Consider the following 19,202-nt stretch of genomic DNA (forward strand, 5'->3'; position numbering starts at 1 on the left):
AGACCCAACTAGTAAGTGATGGAGTCCGAATTCCAACTCAGACCTTTCTACTGCAGAGCCTCTTTTTCACTGCTACCAACAGTTCTCCAATATAGTTCATGGCAGAATCATCTGGAATATGTGTTACAGATCCAGATTCTGGGAAACCTACCCAGAGCCCTCTGTGAGGATACCAGCTCTCCTTCTGAACTTGGGCAGCGAGGCTGATCCAAAGGAGATAATTGCACAGGCTAACTGATAACCTGTGGGGTGAGCTGGCATTAAAACTCTGACCAGTGTGGGCAACAGTAATTAGTGAGGCCAAGTTCTCCCCACTGCCCCCCTCTCCATTTTAAATGAAAAGTGCTAAGGGAATTAGAGTTAGGAGGTAGAGGGAGGAGGGAACAGAAAACCCATAAAGGGAAGCAAGCAATGAGAGAGTGACATGGCCATATGGACACAGTGACCAGTGATGCAGTAATAAGACAGCAGTGTCCCGGAGCCAACTTGCAGCGTGGACAATGACTATTCTTAGCTTCTGTTGAGATCTATGTGCTCTCCCCCATCAACTCACCAGTGATCTAAATTATCATTGGTCACATCTTCCCTGAACCAGACTTATTTGACCGAAATGACACAACGTCTGGTTTCTTACAGAAAGAGCTCTAAGCTAACACAAGAGGAGTAGCCTTCCTACCAGTCTTCCTCCATTTATACTGTCTACCTCTCTACACCATTATTCACATAGAAGCTGCGGTGATTTGGTCAAAATGTAAATCTAACTTTATTACCCTCCTTCCTTAAAAACCACAAAAGCTTTCCTGTTACTTTAGCATAGAGCGAAAATCTCCTACCATGGCCTACAAGCTCATGCATGGTCTTATCCATCATGCCTTTTCTTCGTCCTTAGACGGAGCCTCATTCCCTACCGGCCTCTCTGGTCCAGCCACACTGGACTTTCCTGTAGTCTCTCCTGATCACCACACTCCCTCCTGCCCCTGCGATCAGTACAGGATATTTCTTCTGCCCACAATAGGGATCCTTAGACCTTTCATCTACTTACTTCTACTCATCATCCAGCTTCACTTCCCCTGGGATGCCTCGCTGATCTCCTGGAATGACATCAATCTCATAGCATCCCCTTGCATGGTACTGTTCACAGGTGTGACTTTTTTTTTTTTTTTTTTTTTGCATGATCACTTGATTAATATGTCTTTCCAGCTAAGCTGTCTGAGATCAGGGTCCATGTCTGGTTTTGTTCACTGTCGTGTCCTCAGTACCTTGTAGAACGTCTGGCCTGTAGTAGGCACTCAGATATTTGTTGAATGCATGAATGGTTTCACATCTAAATACGATAACACCAGCAGCAAAAAGCTCTTCTAAAAGTACCTTAAATAGTTGTCATGGAGTGAATGACAATAGTAACAGTGGGCAAGTGATTGTTGCTTAGGAAGGACCAACACACAACAGGCAACAAAAGTATGTGTGGCTGTATGCACAGTACCCAGGACCAAGCACTCCACTTGGAAGGGGACCCCAGTGCTTCTGCAGCCCCAACATCCACTTTAGCACCTAGGAAAATGCCCAAAAGGTCAGTGACACGTGGCTCTCCTTTATTGAGTTTTATTTAAGCTTGCAGGTGCATTTGCAAAGAGTTCCTGTCAATCTGATGACCAAGAAATTGCAAATTTGGTGCTTATCACCCACCCCAACCAAGCTTTAAATTGAATTGGAGAAACAAAGGGAACAAATATGCAGCTTTGATTGCAAACTGAAAAGATGATACAATTAACACAAATATCTTTGATTGCCTCTTGAGAAACATTTGTAAATCAAAATTAGCAAGGATTTTAGCTGTATAACAAATACTTGCAGATTATCCATGACAGAGGGAAATTGTTTCATATCATTCAAATGCGCCAAATTATGGCTAATAAGTGAAAAATATTCTTTTTTATGTAATTTTATTTAGGAGATGTCCTGTAGTTTGAAAAACTTTCTTAAATACTTAACAGGGGCTAGGTAGTACTCTGCTAGGTGGGGGTAAGTGTTGGGGGGGGAGATTTTGAGATAAGCTGCATAGCTCTTGCTTTCAAAGTTCTCACAGACTAATGCAGGCGATCATGACAATAGGAAATAACACAAGCCATGTTGCAGGTGCACTGTTTGCAAAGTGAAAAGACAGCACGCTGTATGAAGGAGATAATAAGGCTGCAAGGTTTCTAGAAAATTAGGAGGAACTCAACGAGAAGATGATAAAAGGTCTAAATATCTTGGAGTCCAAATAAGAAAAATGAGGCCCCTCAAGGTGTGATGAGCTCCTGACTAGTTAATGCCAAAACCAGATCTTCAACCCTAAAATTTCCTTTAAGGAGTTGTCAAAGGTATGACCAAGTACTATGGTTCTTATTGGCTTTCTCAAAAGCCATTGGGGGTTGAAATATAGATCAAATTTGACTTGCAATTTGTAAGGGGGCAAGATTCATCTTCCTGCCTCCTATCTGGCCCCTTGACCAATCTTTTTCTGACACATCAGGTGAAATAACTTCCCCAAATGCAAATCTGATCATGCCATTCCCTTCCTTCCCACTGCTATTAGGATAAGGCCCAGAGTCCTTCATAGGATTCGGCATGCTCTGGGGCTGGCCCTTGACTGCAGGCTCACCTTCCACCACCATCTGCGCCCTTATCTAGGTTTTAGCCACTCTGCGCTTCCTTTGCTTCTTTGATCATGCCCTGCATTCTCCCATTTCAGGGCCTTAACACACACTGTTGCCTCTGTTTGGAACACTCTTCCTCCTCCTTCACCTACTCCTCGGATAAAATGCCATTACCCTGACCTGAAGACTGGGTTAGTTCTTCCCTGCCCTCTATAAATGCTCTGCCCCTCCTCTTTATTGAATTACCTGCTTAAAGTCTAGCAGTTTTCTGCTCTAGATTTTAAGCCCCAAGAGTGCAGGAATGTGTCTCTGTCATTCACTGATGCATCTGCTCCCCCCACCCCCCAGCACAGTACGTAGATTCTTAGGTAGGCTCAGCTCCCGGAATAAATAAATAAACTTCAAATCCTTAGTGTTTTATGGAACAAGAAGTTCTTTTCTTCTTTTTCATGTGACAGTCTAGAATGTGGATTCCAAGTCTGTGGCAGATTTACTCCATGTAGCCAGGTAGGACCCAGGATAATGATGCTTTTGGTTTTAACCTGTGGGTTCCAAAGTGTCATTGATAATTTCTATGTTAGTCAGCTGGAAATAAGAAAGAACAGAGAAGAGCTCACATGAAAGGTGATCCCTCTTTTCTGCTCCTTTTCCATTGGAGGGAATTTAGTCATGTGGTTACATGAATGCAAGAAAGACAAGGATGTGTGGTGGGCTAGGCACACTCAAGCACTTCTTTCCTATGTGGCCAGGAGGAAAAGGAGTTTGAAAGACAGATGGCTGCTCCACTGGAAAGTTCATTGAAAGTTTACTGAAAGTAAATTAATTTTTAAATCATTGTATTGCTTCACTTCCAAAGCAGATATGAATACCCAATCCCCAAAATCATTATGTTTCTTTCATTTTGTTGGCAGCATTTCAATATCCAAGCAACTGGCTTCAATGAAAGGTAAGACACGGAATGACTGGGATGTATGTATTTCTCCTCTACCATGATCGCGCACCAAGAATTAAAAATAACAGGACAGTAAAGAATGCCAGATATGTAAGAGAACTTGTGGATAAATCATCAAATATCCATGTTCTTTTTACAGATTTGAGAACTGAAGTCCGGTGATAGCAATTAGTCTGCCCAAATGTAGTCCATCTCAGCCAAGCTGAGAGCATGGGTCCCATGACTCCTAATTCAGTGTTCTTACCATATGCCCAGTTGCCTGTCTATGGACAGCATCCTCAGTATGTCAATAGCAACACCATCAAGATCTAACTCATGAACAGTCATTGGAACTCAGAATGCAATCAACCCCCACTGCCCCTTGTTGATCGAGTGAAAATACAGTGTGGCCAACTCTAAAAATGTAAATATTTACCCTCAGAATTCAACTTTATAGGTAAAATATTTTTAGAACCAACAATATTGTCATGGAGGGAACAATATAAGAAAAAACCCATTCATATACTTGGATCATTATCTTATTCCAAAATCTGTGGGTTTAAAATGTTTACAGAATAACAAGCATGAACGGATATTACTATACTGAAATTGTTTTTCTTCCTAAATGGCTGACTAATGTCTCCAATGGAGACTCTTTGTATTTTTACTTATATAAATCTCCATCTTGAGGTAACTATCGTTTGTATACTATCACAAGAAGCCTATGACTTCTGTTTTACAATATACACAATTTCAGATACTTGTGATAATTGTCCCACATTTCTAATACAACTTATCCTTTCTAGGAGGTTGAGGGGAGTAGTAAGTCTCTCCATCACCCTCACTGCCACACACACACACACACACACACACACACACACACACACACCATTCTTAACATGAGACTCCCAGCATTGGACCATTGGGCCACATTTATTCCCATGTCCTAAAAAACACAGGATAAACGTGGCTCATCTTCCCAGAACATGTTTTATTGAATGACAAGTAGTTTTAAATGTTATCCATTGAAATAAGGCATGGAGAGAGGATGGAATAGAGGTTAATAGGATCCCACATTTTCTTTGCTGGCTACCTGGGCATATGCCCTCGACCTCTTGAGGGTGGGAGTGGGGGTTGAGTACCTCTTTGCCTCTAGCATTGAAAGCAGTTTTGTAGCAGAAAAGTTAGAGAAGCACTAGTGTACTGGGGAAACTGATCTAGAGAGAAAAGAACAGACACCCAGTTTTCTTTCTTGTCACACACTACCTATGTGAACTTAAGCAGACCACTTCTCTACCATGAGTCTCCATTGCTCTGTTTGCAAAAATAACTAGTATTAGGAAAAGTTCTAAAATGAGGTGACCTTGACACCTTACTGTACTGACAGGCATGTTTCTGTTACACTAAAGTGGCAGAAACTTGCTCAATCCAACGTTTGGATCCCCGTCCCACGTTCAGGGAAGGTGAGGAGAAGGAGGCAGAGGATCGTTCTGAAGTTCCAGTCAGCTCAGTCCAACACACATATACTGAGGCCCACAACACGCCAGGGCCTGGGAATGAGTATACAGATAAATACAATGTAGTACCTGCCCTCGGAGCATGCAGTGTAGAACTGCTCTGTCCATTAGAGCAGCCATTAGCCCCATGTAGGTACTGAGCACTGAAATGTCCTATAAGTGTAATAGATATGTCAGATTTAAGAGATGTAGTAGAAAAAAAAAGGTAGCCTATCTCAATTTGTTTAGATTAATCACGTGTTGAAATGATAATGTTTTTAAAAATTTTTTAATGTTTGTTTATTTTTGAGAGAGAGAGAGACAAACCGAGCATGAGCAGGGGAGGAGCAGCGAGAGAAGAAGACATATAATTGGAAGCAGGCTCCAAGTTCTGAGCTGTCAGCACAGAACCTGACACGGGGCTCAAACTCATGAACTGTAACATCATGCCCTGAGTCAAAGTCACACACCTAACTGACTGAGCCACCCAGGTGTCCCGAATTATAATATTTTTTAATACATTGGGTTAAAGAAAATGTGTTATGAAAATAATTTTATATGTTTCCTTTTACTTTGTTAATGTGGCTACCAGAAATGTTTAGATTATCATTATGACTCACATTACATTTCTTTCGGACAGCACTGATCTAGAAGGAAATTTAGACAGATGAAGAGTGTTATAGTGTGAGGGTTATGATAAATTTATGTCCGGGGAAGTCGAGAAACACAAAGGAGGGACGTGTTGCCCAATCTGAGGGGTTGGGAAAGAGTCCTACAGAATCCACTGCCTGAAAAACAATATTTGAAGGCAGTGTGCATCATGGCGAGGGACCAGACAGGCTGTGTGAACTTGAGCAGGCTACCTAACCCTCCTGTGGCTCAGTTTTCTTATCTATAAAGTGGAGATGACCCGGGAGCCTATGTATGAAGACTGATGTGAGAATTAAGTGAGTTGAAGCCTGTACCTCCTACAGAGGGAGGACTGACACGTAGAATACTAGCTCCGTAATCATTCATTACAATTGTCCTCCTCAACGCAAGCACCAGGAGATTTAGAATTGCTCTGTTGTTATTGCTCATGGTTCTATCTCCAGAAGTAGGACAGAGACTGATAATAAATATTTGCCAAAAAGTACTTGTTGGGAGAAGAGAGTGACTAAGGGGACTACACACAGTTTAGTATTATTAAAGCGTAAAAAGTGAGGTAGGAAATAGCAGGAGAGGTCGGCATGAAGTGCCTGGTTTAACACCCTCTCCAACGCACCCCTTCCAAAGGCAAGAAAGCTGCTAAAAGATGCTGTAAGAGAAACATCAACCCCTTGCATTTTTAATAGTACTTAGCCCTGTACAATATGCTTTCACATATTTGCTCACAACTCTGGGAGGCAGACGGGAATTCAAAGGCGACATGCTGGGTTTATTAAGGGAAGAACCCAGCCATAAAAACAGAAAAACAAAACATCTCACAAAGTATTTTATCAGTGTTGGTAAGATAACCAGAGTGCCTAGTTAACTTTCATGTGTAATGTTTTCTCATTCAGTTTTTACTATGAACATATGTTATTTTATAGTCAGGAGAAAAAATGCCTGCTGGGTTTAAAAGAATGGAGGAGAAGGAAGAGGAGTTGGCCGGCCCAGATGGAGTTTGCGTCTAGAAGGCAGCCAGACCTCAACTTCCTCGGAGGATTGGAAAATGTCTGGTTCCACAGACTCTATGGAGGTGGCCTTACACAGAGATATTCCAAAGTGGCAGATCTTTCTGTGGTCTTTGAAGCCAGACAGACTTTCAAATCTTTCCTCTGCCACTTCTGAGCAATGTGACCTTAAAACTCTTAATCTCTCCATGTGTCAGTTTCCAATATGTAAAATTGAGACACAAATAGTACTTACCTCTGTGGGTTTTACTAAGCATTAAATAAGATTATGTTTGAAAGGCACCTGGCACATGGTAAACAAGTAAGGTGTCTGTCATTATCTGCAGGTGCACTCCAGCCTAGACATAAACCCCTTCCTCTCCAGAAAGAGCCTGGAGAGCAAGAGGCCACTGTCCCCCATGACCCAGTAGAGCAGCTCATACTAAAGCCTTCCCTAATTTATTCTTGATTATTAATCAATAAATCAACTGGCCAAAATTATAGAAGGAATATTTACCTCTTAAGGAATTAAGGTACTTCCTCTAAGCAATTTGCTTCTTAAAGACAGAATAAATGGAGTTTATTTTTTAGACACTTAAATTCAAAGTTATCACCATATAGCATCCCACCTCCTCAAGCACACACCCCAGAAAAGACAGACACAAGCTAGAGGCATACACTTATCTCTGTAGACTTTGATGAGCAGCGAGGTTTTGGGTAATTGAGGAGAATCTCAATTCTGACTGTGAGTTTCACAGGGAAGAGGTGGTTAAGGATGTGGGGGCCAGGGAGAAAAGGCTAAAAATAAAATTCAAAGAAGCAGGGAATATTCTGAGGTTGGAGTTCTAGGTTAGACATAGGCCCAGCCACTGGACAAGCAGACAGAAGGGGGAAATGTCCGGCACAACCATAGACAGATGAGACTGAGGCTCAGAAACCAGGGAAGAAATCAGGGACTAAGAAGCTGAGGACACAGATTCGGCAGACATTCATTCCATGAATATATGTGAAGCATGTACTATGTGCCAGGCATTACTCTAATGCATTACTCTCATGTTCCACAGAGAACAAGACAGGAAAAAAAAATCTCTGTCTTCATGAGGCTCATTTTTTGGACAAGGATTCAAATTCAAGCTCTGCACTTACTAGCAGTGGGTCCTCAGCAAGGTCACGTCCTTTCGTCATCTGTAAAGTGCGATGATGATACTGTGTTCCTGAAGGAAGGGTCGACACAGTAAAGAGAGCACTTCTCATCAAATTTCTCTTAAAGCTGGGGCGTCGGGGTGGCTCAGTTGGTTAAGCATCGAACTCTTGGTTTCGGCTCAGGTCATGATCTCACAGTTCATACATGAGTTCAAGCCCCACATCGAGCTCTGTGCTGACAGCACAGAGCCTGATTGATGTTCTCCCTCTCCTCTCTCTCTGCCCCTCCCCAAACATTCTCCCTCTCTCTCAAAATAAATAAACAGATTTAAAAAAGATTTCTCTTTTAATATATATATAGTCATAAAATAGCCAAAATAATTTTGAAAAAGAAGAAAGTGGGGGACTCACTCTCCTCCATATTAAGGCTTATGATATGGCTACAGGAATCAAGGAAATATGATGTTGAGAGAGGGACAGATCAGTGGAACAGAATGAGGAACCCAGAGATGGACCCATACAAATATGCCCAACTGATTTTTGACAAAGATGCGAAGCAATTCAGCAAAGGAAGTATAATATTTTTAACAACTGATGCCATTGGTCATCCACAGGTTAAAAATATGAACCTCCCACAAAGTCTTATACCTCCCATAAAAATGAACTCAGAATGAGTTAATCCATGAACTATGGATTTAAATGTAGAGCATAAAACAATAAAACTTCTAAATTCACGTTGGACAACTCTTTTGGAAGAAGAAACATTGATAAATCAGACGTTATAAAAATTAGAAACAATTCCTCTACAAAAGGTCTCAAGGATTCAAAAAGTCTACAATTTATGGACTGGGAGAAAATATTTGCAAAGAAAAAGCCGGATGCCTCTCCCTAGGCTGTAAGCTCTGTGTGCTCTAGTTCTGCCTGCTTTCCTAATCAAACACCCTCCGAGGTTTCAGTCACAGCTGTCTCCTTTCAGTGGCCCAGATGTGCCACACTCCTTATCATCTGAGCCTTCACTATTCTGCTTGAGCTTAGGACATTCAGCACAACCCTGATCCCAGCCTGACTACCCCACCCCAACCCTTTTATGTGGCAGGATCCTTCTCATCCATTCGGTCTTGGCTTCAATGTTCACCTATCTACTGACAGAGACCTCCAAGGCCACCTATCTAAGTAGTTTTCCTCCCAGATGTAATTTTTCTTAATGTTTTATTCATTTTCTGAGAGAGCATGTGTGATCAGGAGAGGGACAAAGAGAGAGGGAGACACAGAACCTGAAGCAGGCTTCAGGTTCTAAGCTGTCAGCACAGAGGAGCTCAAACTCACAGACCGTGACCTGAGCCATTAGTCAGATGCTTAGACAACTGAATCACCCAGGCACCCCCCAAGATGTAATTTTTAAAAAAATTGTTTTTGTCTCTGTGCCTTCTTTGCTTCATACATCACAAGTTATGAATCCATATGTTATATATGTATATGGAGAAATAATTATTGAATATATATAAAAACAAATATATATGCATATGCACATGTCTTCTTGATTATTATTCTCTCACTAGATTGTATAAGGGCAGAGGCCACCTTTGGGTGCTGAGCCAACTTAGGAAAATATTAGAAATATCGTAAGTGTTCAATTCAAAAGTCATGTTAGTCTGTCTGATCATCATTCTTTGTATGAACAATTGTTGCGTAGAAACTGGGCTAAAAATGGTAGGATTTTGTTTTTCTTTTTTTCTTTCCTTTTCTTTCCTTTCCTTTTCTTTCCTTTTCTTTTCTTTTTCTTTTCTTTTTCTTTTCTTTTCTTTTTCTTTTCTTTTTCTTTTTCTTTTTCTTTTTCTTTTCTTATTCATTCATTAAATTGCATATCCTAGCACCTACTATATAGCAGGAATTCATGTTGGTCCCTAGGAATACAGTGATGAAGAAAGGTATGATCCCTGGCCTCACAGAGCTTGCAGTGTAGCTGAGAAGAAAGACTATTAGAAATGCAATAACTGGAGCACCCGGGTGGCTCAGTTGGTTAAGTGTCCAACTTTGGCTCAGGTCGTGATCTCACAGTTCATGGGTTCAAGCCCCATGTTGGACTCTGTGCTGACAGCTCAGAGCCTGGAGCCTGCTTTGGATTCTGTGTCTCCCTCTCTCTCTCTCTGCCCCTCCCATACTCATGTTCTGTGTGTGTGTGTCCCTCTCTCTCAAGAATAAATAAACATAATTTAAAAAAAATACAGTAACTATAACATGAGAGAAGTTCTATAATAGAGGGTGTGCTAGAGCCGCAGAGGACAGAGAATATACAAAATTTTTTCACTGTACCTTGTGCAGTTCTCAGTGTCCACTGGGTGCTACCCACTGGAAAGGAATGGGTTAGCATCACCCTTTCAAGGAGTTTAAACCAGAGAAACCAGCTGGGAAAGCACTATGCTTGAGGCTTTAGGTCAAAGAGGTCCCTTATCCATCATGATATCAAAGGCCTTGTCACACTGGCCTGAAGTGGTGCTTTGATTGACATAGAATATAAACTCCACAGGAGCAAGACTGTGTCTTAGTGTGGTGTCCTCAGTGCCAGGGACTGAGGCTAGCACCTAGCAGTCACCTTTAAATATTTTGCAGATCAGAAAACAATGGTGAGAGAGGTGAGGTCTTTACCCAAGGTCACATGACAAGCAGGTGGTAAATCTCATCCTAATTCTACTAATTTTTATTGCTCCTGAAGGAACTTTTGTTTCAATTATTTAAAGATCCAGTGTCAGATGTCCCTACATCCTACTCCAGAGAGGGGACAAAGAGTCCAAGGACAGAGCCACATTGACATACATCTTCCAACCCTACTCATCCCAGTTCCTTCAGAAAATAGAACCCTGTGTCTGAGGAAGAACCATTTCTAACCTAGACTACATCATTGTACACTTCTTCCCTTACAGCTCTCAGGAAGGGCTCGGATCTGGAAAAAGCCATTGCCACCATCGCTCTGATTTTCAGAAACTCTTCTGACCATGATGGTAAACTTGGAAAAGCTACTGCCAAAAATCTGCTGCAAACCCAATTTAGGAATTTCACAGAGGTGAGAGACTTAACAGGCCTAAAGAAACAGGAGCCACACCATAATGGCTGGCCCAAAGAGCCCACAACTGCAACTATTATATTGTTTCGTTCAACAAATGTTTAATGAACACCTACCATTTGCCAGGAAGTGAGCTGATCACTGAAGTTAATGCAATGAACAAGCTAAAAATCCAGCAGAGTCGAGGGGTACCTGGGCAGCTCAGTAGGTTAAGTGTGGGTCACTTGATTCAGCTCAGGTCATGATTTCACAATTTTGTGAGTTCAAGCCCCACATCAGGTTCTGTGCTGGCAGCACAGAGCCTACTTGGGATTCTCTCTTTCTGCCCCTCCCCCATTTATTCTGTCTCTCTTAAAAATGAATAAATAAGCTTAAAAATTAAAAATAAATCCAGCAGAGTAGAGAGATATGCTGAGAAGGTCATTAGAAATATTAAAAAAAAAAAAGAAATATTGAAATAACCATGAAACAATTTCTTTACTGAAAGAGTAAAACAGAGGGACCCTCTTGGAACAGTCAGTCAAAGAAGCTCTCCCAGAAAACAAAGGCATAGCTGAGATCTGAAGAGTGAGCAAGAGTTAGTTATGCAAGGGATGAGGGTGGGCACTGAGAATGATAACATTCCAAGCTGAGGGAATGGTAGATGCAAAGTCTGTGAGTCAGGTTAATGACCTGGGAGGGCCAGGAAGTAGTTGGTGAGATGGGAAAGGAAAGTAGGAAGCACTAGGAGATGAGGCTGAGGAGGTGGGAAGAAGACAAATTACAAAAGCATAGCATGAGGGCAGGAGGAAGCCAGGAATGCTTTCTAAGTCAAGGATGAAGAAATTACATCACCTCCAGATGGGATTGGGGTAGGGCTGGGGTTGGGACAAAGAGCATCTGTGAGGAAGCAATCCAAACAGAGGACAATGATGTTGGGACTTGGGTGGTGAATTTTAGAGACATCTGGAAGGTGGAATGAACAGGAGAGACATCTGGAAGCTGATAACTGATTGGCTGTAGTGTTGAAGGACACGAGGAGCAAATTATGACACTCCAGTTTCTGACTGTGGGAAGAAATGGGTTGGTGGCCTTATTCCCAGAGTAATCAAAGATTGGAGAATAAGCATATTTGAGGTGAGGTGGGGTGGAAGAAGTGATGAGTTCCATCAGAATGTGTCAATTCTAAGATATCCATGAAACATTCCAGAGGAGAAAGAGAGCAACGGAACCTATGACTTGGGAGGTCAGAATAAAGATTTGTGTTCACAATATAGAAGTCAGAGTTAGCAGTAGATGAACAGTCACTGACCTGAAAAGAGTGACCTAAATTACCTAGAGGAATATTTCCCAACCTTTAGTCATTTGAATACTGCCTTCAATATTTTTCCTATGTCTGCCTATAGTCTGTATTAAAATTCACTTAGAACTTTTTTCTTTAAGTTAACTCTCTATTTAAATAAATTATTTTATAAGAATACTTTATGGGGCGCCTGGGTGGCTCAGTCGGTTGGGCGTCTGACTTCAGCTCCGGTCGTGATCTCACAGTTCATGGATTCAAGCCCTGCGTCGGGCTCTGTGCTGACAGCTAGCTCAGAGCCTGGAGCCTATTTCAGATTCTATGTCTCCCTCTCTCTCTGACCTTCCCCTTCTCATGCTGTCTGTCTCAGAAATGAACAAAACGTTAAAAAAAGTACTTTATCACTGACACACCTGGAGGGCTCAGTTGGTTAGACATCCAACTCTTGATTTTGGCTCAGGTCATGATCTCACGGATCGTGAGTTTGAGCCCTGCATCTGGCTCTGCACTACCAGGACAGAGCCTGCTTTCTATTCTCTCTCTTCCTCTCCTGGTCTCTCTCTCTCTCTCTCTCAAAATAAATAAATAAACTTAAAAAAGAGAATACGTTATCACTATTCTAAATGTTAATTCAATGGGTAAAACTAGAAGGTAAAAGAATAGATGACTATTAATTTGCATTTAATATTTCTTCCTGCCTCACCTAAAACTGCATTTCATTCTACAAGCTTGCTTTGGGAAATGCTGGCCAAGAGGAAATACCTAAGAAGAAAAGAGGAGTTCATGCAGAGTCTAAACCACCAATATTTATTAGTAGGTATAGCAAGAAAAAAACCTAAAAGAAAGCAATCTCTAAAGTTCTATGTGTATTCTGAGATACTAAAAAAATAAGTATTATAATTCCATGAAAAGATAAATGTATTGGCTCTAGCATATGACAGTTATATCTGGTGTCATCCACAGGGGGAAGTTGGACCAAGGGAACAACTTCCTGTGAATCTTTGATTATTTCAAAAGACTGTGTGAGAAACTTACTTTTTTATTCTACAAATAAGTGATTTTATAAAAACTCAATTTCATAGAAACAGAGAATAGAATGTGGTTGCCGGGGGTTTGGGGGAGGGTTAGTGAAGTGATGTGGGTCAAAAGGTACACATTTTCTCTCTCTCTTTTTTTAATTGTAATTTATTTTGAGAGAGAGAGAGAGCGAGATAGGGGCAGAGAGAGGGAGAGAGAGAATCCCAAGCAGTGACCACGCTGTCAGCAAAGAGCCCATTGTGAGGCTTGAATTTATGAACCATGAGATTCTGACCTGAGCCAAGATCGAGAGTCAGACATTTAACCAATGGAGCCACCCAGTCTCCCCAAAGGGTATACACTTTCAATTACAGGAAGAATAAGTATTATTTGTATTATTCTTTGAATTTTTTTTAAGAAAAATTTTTTTTTAGCCAGAAGTGTCAGGCAGAATTTGATAAGTGGTAGAAAGTTCTAGGGAGCCTTTAAGGAAAGCGTGGGTGAATAAATCCTGAAACACTTGCCTACATCAGAGGCCAAACGAGATGACATACTCTAGGAAGAAAAAGACCTCCTACTGGGTGGCTGGGCAGGTCTTCAGGGAAAGATGAGGACCCAGCAGAGGGTCATCACCTCCTCCAACCCTCCCCTGATGTGCTGAGATAGTTCCCAGGCCCCGTGGATGCCTGAGACCATGGACAGTACCAAACCCTCTATAGACTGCTTTTCCTAATGCACACACACCTATGATAAAGTTTCTTTTATAAATTAGATGCAGTAAGAGACTCATAATAAGAACTAATGATAAAATAGAACAACTATAACAATATACTCTAGTAAAAGTTATGTGAATGTGGTCTTTTCCTCAGAATACCCTATGGAACTGTATTTACCCTTCTGGTGGGCATGTGAGATGATAAATTGCCACCCAATTGACAGGAAGGTAAAGGAAATAAGCACTGTGACATCAATGTAGGCTTCTATTGACTTTCTGATGATTCATCAGAAAGAGAATGGTTGTTTCCAGGTCACAGCTGACAGAGGTAACTCGAACTATGGAAAGAGAAACCTCAGACAAGGGAGTTACTTCTTTTTTTTTTTTTTTTTTTTTTTTTACAAATAGTTTATTGTCAAATTAGTTTCCACATAACACTCAGTGCTCATCCCCAAAGACAAGGGAGTTACTTCTGTTATTCATTATCTCTTCTGAGAACAGCCAAGGGAAAAAGAAGGTTAAAGCCAAATCGTGTCCCAGTGCAGGTTAAAACTTGAGAAAGGCAGATTTCATTGTTTCTCATTGCCATGTAGTATTCCATGGTATAGATAAACCACATCTTCTTGATCCATTCATCTGTTGATGGACACTTAGGCTCTTTCCATGTTTTAGCTATTGTGGAGCAACATGGATGGACCTTGAGGGTGTTATGCTGAGCGAAATAAGTCAGGCAGAGAACGACAAATATCATATGTTTGCACGTATAGGAGGATTAGGAGGAACTTGACGGAGGAACAAGGGGGAGAAGAAGGGAGGAAATGGTGGGGGAAAGGGAGAGAGGCAAACCATGAGAGACTCTTGAATGCTGACAAAAACTGAGGACTGATGGATGTGGGGGGGAGGGGGGATGGGCATAGAGGAGGACACTTATGGGGATGAGCACTGAGTGTTATGTGGAAACTAATTTGACAATAAACTATTTGTAAAAAAAAAAAAAAAAACTTGAGAAAGGCAGACAATTTCTGGATTTCCGGCAGCAGACCTATCCAGGCCTCATGTGACGTCCTCCTCTCTGCTCAAGATGAGAGGCACCAGAAAGCAGAAGTTAAGGTTAAGTGATGGCTTAACCTTACAGAGCAAATATGAAGAGTAATGTCAGAATGCTGCCTTGAACCTAACACTCGGCTCTGTGAGAGTCCTTAGGGCAGGTAGGGGCATACACGTCAATGGCAGAAAACAGCAGCCCCTTAGTGACTAACTGGGCCGTCTCCTACATCCCTATAAGGAGCTCTCTGGTCAACTGAGATGGCTCTTTTAGCTGAGGCCTGGGTTCTGAGGGGACCATCTCCTTTCTCACAAGCCTAACATCATTTGGGGGGATCTTAACACTCCATAGTCAGAGAAAATCAAACTGAGCATTTAAACACCCTGTTAAGAAAATACAGAAACAAGGTGGCTGGTCAGGCCCTGAGAGGGCTGGACATGGGTCAGCTCCCATGCACTTAAAATACACAGAACAAAAGAGAAAAAGATCTACAGCCACCTCTGACCTTTGAGCAGTGTGTCCTTCCACTAGTAAGTAGTCCTATCTTGTCATGGCTCCCACCATTTCCACAGAGCACTCAGCTGTCCGGGAGTGAGGCAGGAGAAGCTCTTTTTGCCTTCACTGTTAGGTGTGACCTCTCGAGGACAACCAGTCTAGAGAGACCAGAAAGGTCTAGCCTGCAAGAGGAATGTATCATCTTTCCTAAAGTGCCTTAGTCATTGCTGTGATGGCTTTTTACAGCTAGCACATGCGTGAGCATTTGGGGTTGAACTAAATGCAAACGTAGCTCAGAATACCAGAGAATCGAATAACCTTAATGTTTTTAATGCCACTTGGGAAGATCTTTCACAAGCTGTGGTTGGAAACTAAAAAGCCTCTTCGTGTATGTCTTACTCATATGTTTCCCTTCAATCTATTTATGAGGACTATGGATTTGGGTGTGATTTAGGATCAAACTAAATGCTGAACAGTTTTCCAAAGCTCAGATTTTTCTATTAGCATTTTTTAATTTCATATTTCAAGATAATTTTATTGTTCAGTGGAACATGGAGTGAATACCTCTCATAACAAAGAGACTATATGTTGAAATTCTGAAAATGTAACATATCTGTATTGCTAGAGAAGCAGATAGTTAACAGTTAAGAGTGTGGGCTCCAGAATCAGAAGGCCAAGACTATGAACCCTGGTTTCACACCAATAGCTGCCTAGGTTGGGGCAAATGACCTAATTCTCCCTGAGTCGTTGATGCTCATCTGTAAACTGAGGATAATAATTGGATATTCATAAGGTCACCATGGAAATTCAGTGAAATAACTCATGAAAAGATTTAACACAGTGCTCAATTGGTAGCTCTGGTAGCAACTTGACATGATATTGTTACTAACATGTTATGACATGTTATAACATGTTAATAACACATTTCTTAATTGCTTGTTATCTGTAAAACTAAGGTGGCACAATGAATTCGGTTTTTATTTATTCTTTATTCTTACAGGGACAAGAAGCAAAACCAAAATACAAAGACCTCCTTTCTGAACTCGACGAGCACACTGAAAATAAACTTGATTTTGAGGATTTCATGATTTTGCTCTTAAGCATCACTGTAACTTCAGAGTTGCTACAAAATATATGGAGTGTAAAAATCATGAAGTAAACAGCTTTAAATATCCAATTAGGGCACCTGGGTGGCTCAGTCAGTTAAGCCTTCAACTTTGTCTTGGGTCATGATCTCACGGTTCACAAGTTTGAGCCCCGCTTCAGGCTCTGTGCTGAGAGCTCAGAGCCTGGAGCCTGCAGCCTGCTTCGGATTCTGTCTCTCTTACTCTCTGCCCCTCCCCTACTCACACTCTGTCTCTCTCTCTCAAAAATGAATAAACATTTAAAAAATTAAAATATGCAATTAAACAATATAATGGCAGTAGACTGTTAAATGATTAAAGACTTTTCCATTTTATTCTTAATTGAGCAATTAATCCCATGAATCTGGGATTGTCTGGAATGGTTCTGATTGCTAATATTTAGACCCAATAAAACTCCAAAAGTACATGCATACTCTTCAGGAATGTTTGAATAATATAGTTTCTGGGTGTTTTAGAATAAGATATAGATTTGATATGACTGAATATCAAATTGATTTTGCTTAGTCAATAGGGACTTAAAGTATTTTCCATATAGTCATTGAGTTATTCATTCATTCATTCATTTACTAAGTGATATTTGTTGCACCTCTTCTGGATGGTACTGAGGATACAGTGATGCACTAGCGACATACTCTCTGCCTTGCAGACATGCCTGCAGAAGTCTAGCAGAAGAGGTGGACATTTAACAATGGATCAGTCAATTGCATATACAGTATAATTACAACTAGAAGAGCATCAGGATGCTAAAAGAGTTTATCACGTTACCTGAGCTCAAATTCAGAGAAGCTTTACTGACATTCTGCAAAAGGCAAAACTACATGGGAGCCAGGGCGGGGGGAGATCAGTGGTTGCCAGAACTGTGGGCGGGAAATGGAGTTGTCCACAAATGGGCACAAGGGAACTTTTAGGGATGCACAAGGGATGACAATGTTTTATATCTTGACTATGGTGGTGGTTACATGACTGGACACATTTGTCAGACTCTTAAAACTATACACTAAAAAGGGTAGTTTTGCTATGTGGGAATTCTACCTAAATAAACATGACTTAAAATCACAACACCCTAATATCCTTGTAATCTCTGTCAATTTTTTATTGTCAACCAAAAGCTTTTTGAGAATATCTTCTAAAAGTGAGTATGGTTCAAGGACCCACACCCCCTATGTCCACGACTGTGTTCTCGAGTTTAAATTACACATGTGCGCGCGCGCGCACACACACACGTAAATGCCTGAGCCTTCGAGACAGATGTTCACAAAGACTTTTCTACCCTTTTCTTCCTAGCCCAACATTGTAAGTCTCACACACATAATGTGAAGAAACCCTTTCAGGAGGGAGACTTTCACCTCTGGTGTCAATTTATAGTGTTCCCAATCCACCAAGACCTGACTCCTTCCTCCTTTCCACTTTCTAAACCTCAACCATTCTTTTTTTTTAAAAAATATAATTTATTGTCAAGCTAACTAACATAAAGTGTGTAAAGTGTGCTCTTGGCTTTGGGAGTAGATTCCCATGATTCATTACTTACATACAACACCCAGTGCTCATCCCAACAAGTGCCCTCCTCAATGCCCATCACCTATTTTCTCCTCCCCTTACCCCCCATCAACCCTCAGTTTGTTCTCTGTATTTAAAGGTCTCTTATGGTTTGCCTCCCTCTCTGTTTGAAACTATTTTTCCCCTTTCATTTTCCCATGGTCTTCTGTTAAGATTCTCAAATTCCACATATAAGTGAAATGATCTGTGTCTTTCTCTGACTGACTTATTTCACTTAGCATAATACCCTCCAGTCCCATCTAAGTTGTTGGAAATGGCAAGATAGCATTATTTTTCATTGCTGAGTAGTATTATACTGTGTACATATATCCCACCTAATCCATTTATCAGTTGGTAGACATTTGGGTTCTTTCCATAATTTGGCTATTGTTGAAAGCACTGCCATAAACATTGGGGTACATGTGCCCCTATGAATCAGCACTCCTGTGTCCTTTGGATAGATTCCTAGCAGCGCTATTGCTGGGTTGTAGGGTAATTCTATTTTTAATTTTTTTGAGAACCTCCACACTGTTTTCCAGAGTGGCTGCACCAGTTTGCATTCCCAGCACAGTGAAAGAGGGTTCCCGTTTCTCCACATCCTGGCCAACATCTGTTGTTTCCTGAGTTTTTAATTTTAACCACTTTGACTGGTGTGAGGTGGTATCCCAATGTGGTTTTGATTTGTATTTCCCCAAACCTCAGATATTCTAAATGTAAAAGTTTACATACCACATAAGAAAAACCTCCAGACTTTACCCTCTACCATCATTTGAACAGGAGATACAAATGTCCAACAGGGCTCATACTAAATGCCAGGCACCATTTTAAGGGCTTTACAAATATTAACTCCTTTAACCCCCATAACAACCCTCTGAGGTAGGTGTTAGTACTATCATCTTACAGATGAGGAAACTGTAACACAGAGGCTTTGATTTTCCCCAAAGTCATTTAAATGGCAAGTCTGAGAGTTTTCTGCCCTCTCTGTGAGTATTGCTAATTTTGTTTTAATATTAGCCTTTGTCGTGAGCAATAATATAATAATTCAACAAAAATAACTGCACATTTC

At 41.1% G+C, this 19,202-nt stretch overlaps 1 protein-coding gene across 1 annotated transcript; it reads left to right on the forward strand.

Moving 5' to 3' along the window:
• The first annotated feature begins 1,460 nt into the window (after window positions 1-1,460).
• Window positions 1,461-16,688, forward strand: SNTN (sentan, cilia apical structure protein). The gene is made up of 4 exons (XM_039217093.1): window positions 1,461-1,570; window positions 3,551-3,585; window positions 10,765-10,904; window positions 16,456-16,688. The coding sequence occupies exons 1-4, from the start codon at window positions 1,461-1,463 to the stop codon at window positions 16,612-16,614; spliced, it is 444 nt and encodes a 147-aa protein (XP_039073024.1). The 3' UTR covers window positions 16,615-16,688.
• The last annotated feature ends 2,514 nt before the right edge of the window (window positions 16,689-19,202 follow it).

The sequence above is a fragment of the Hyaena hyaena genome, unplaced genomic scaffold (genome assembly GCF_003009895.1).
Source record: "Hyaena hyaena isolate Hyena2069 unplaced genomic scaffold, ASM300989v1 scaffold_665, whole genome shotgun sequence".
Classification (NCBI taxonomy): domain Eukaryota; kingdom Metazoa; phylum Chordata; class Mammalia; order Carnivora; family Hyaenidae; genus Hyaena; species Hyaena hyaena.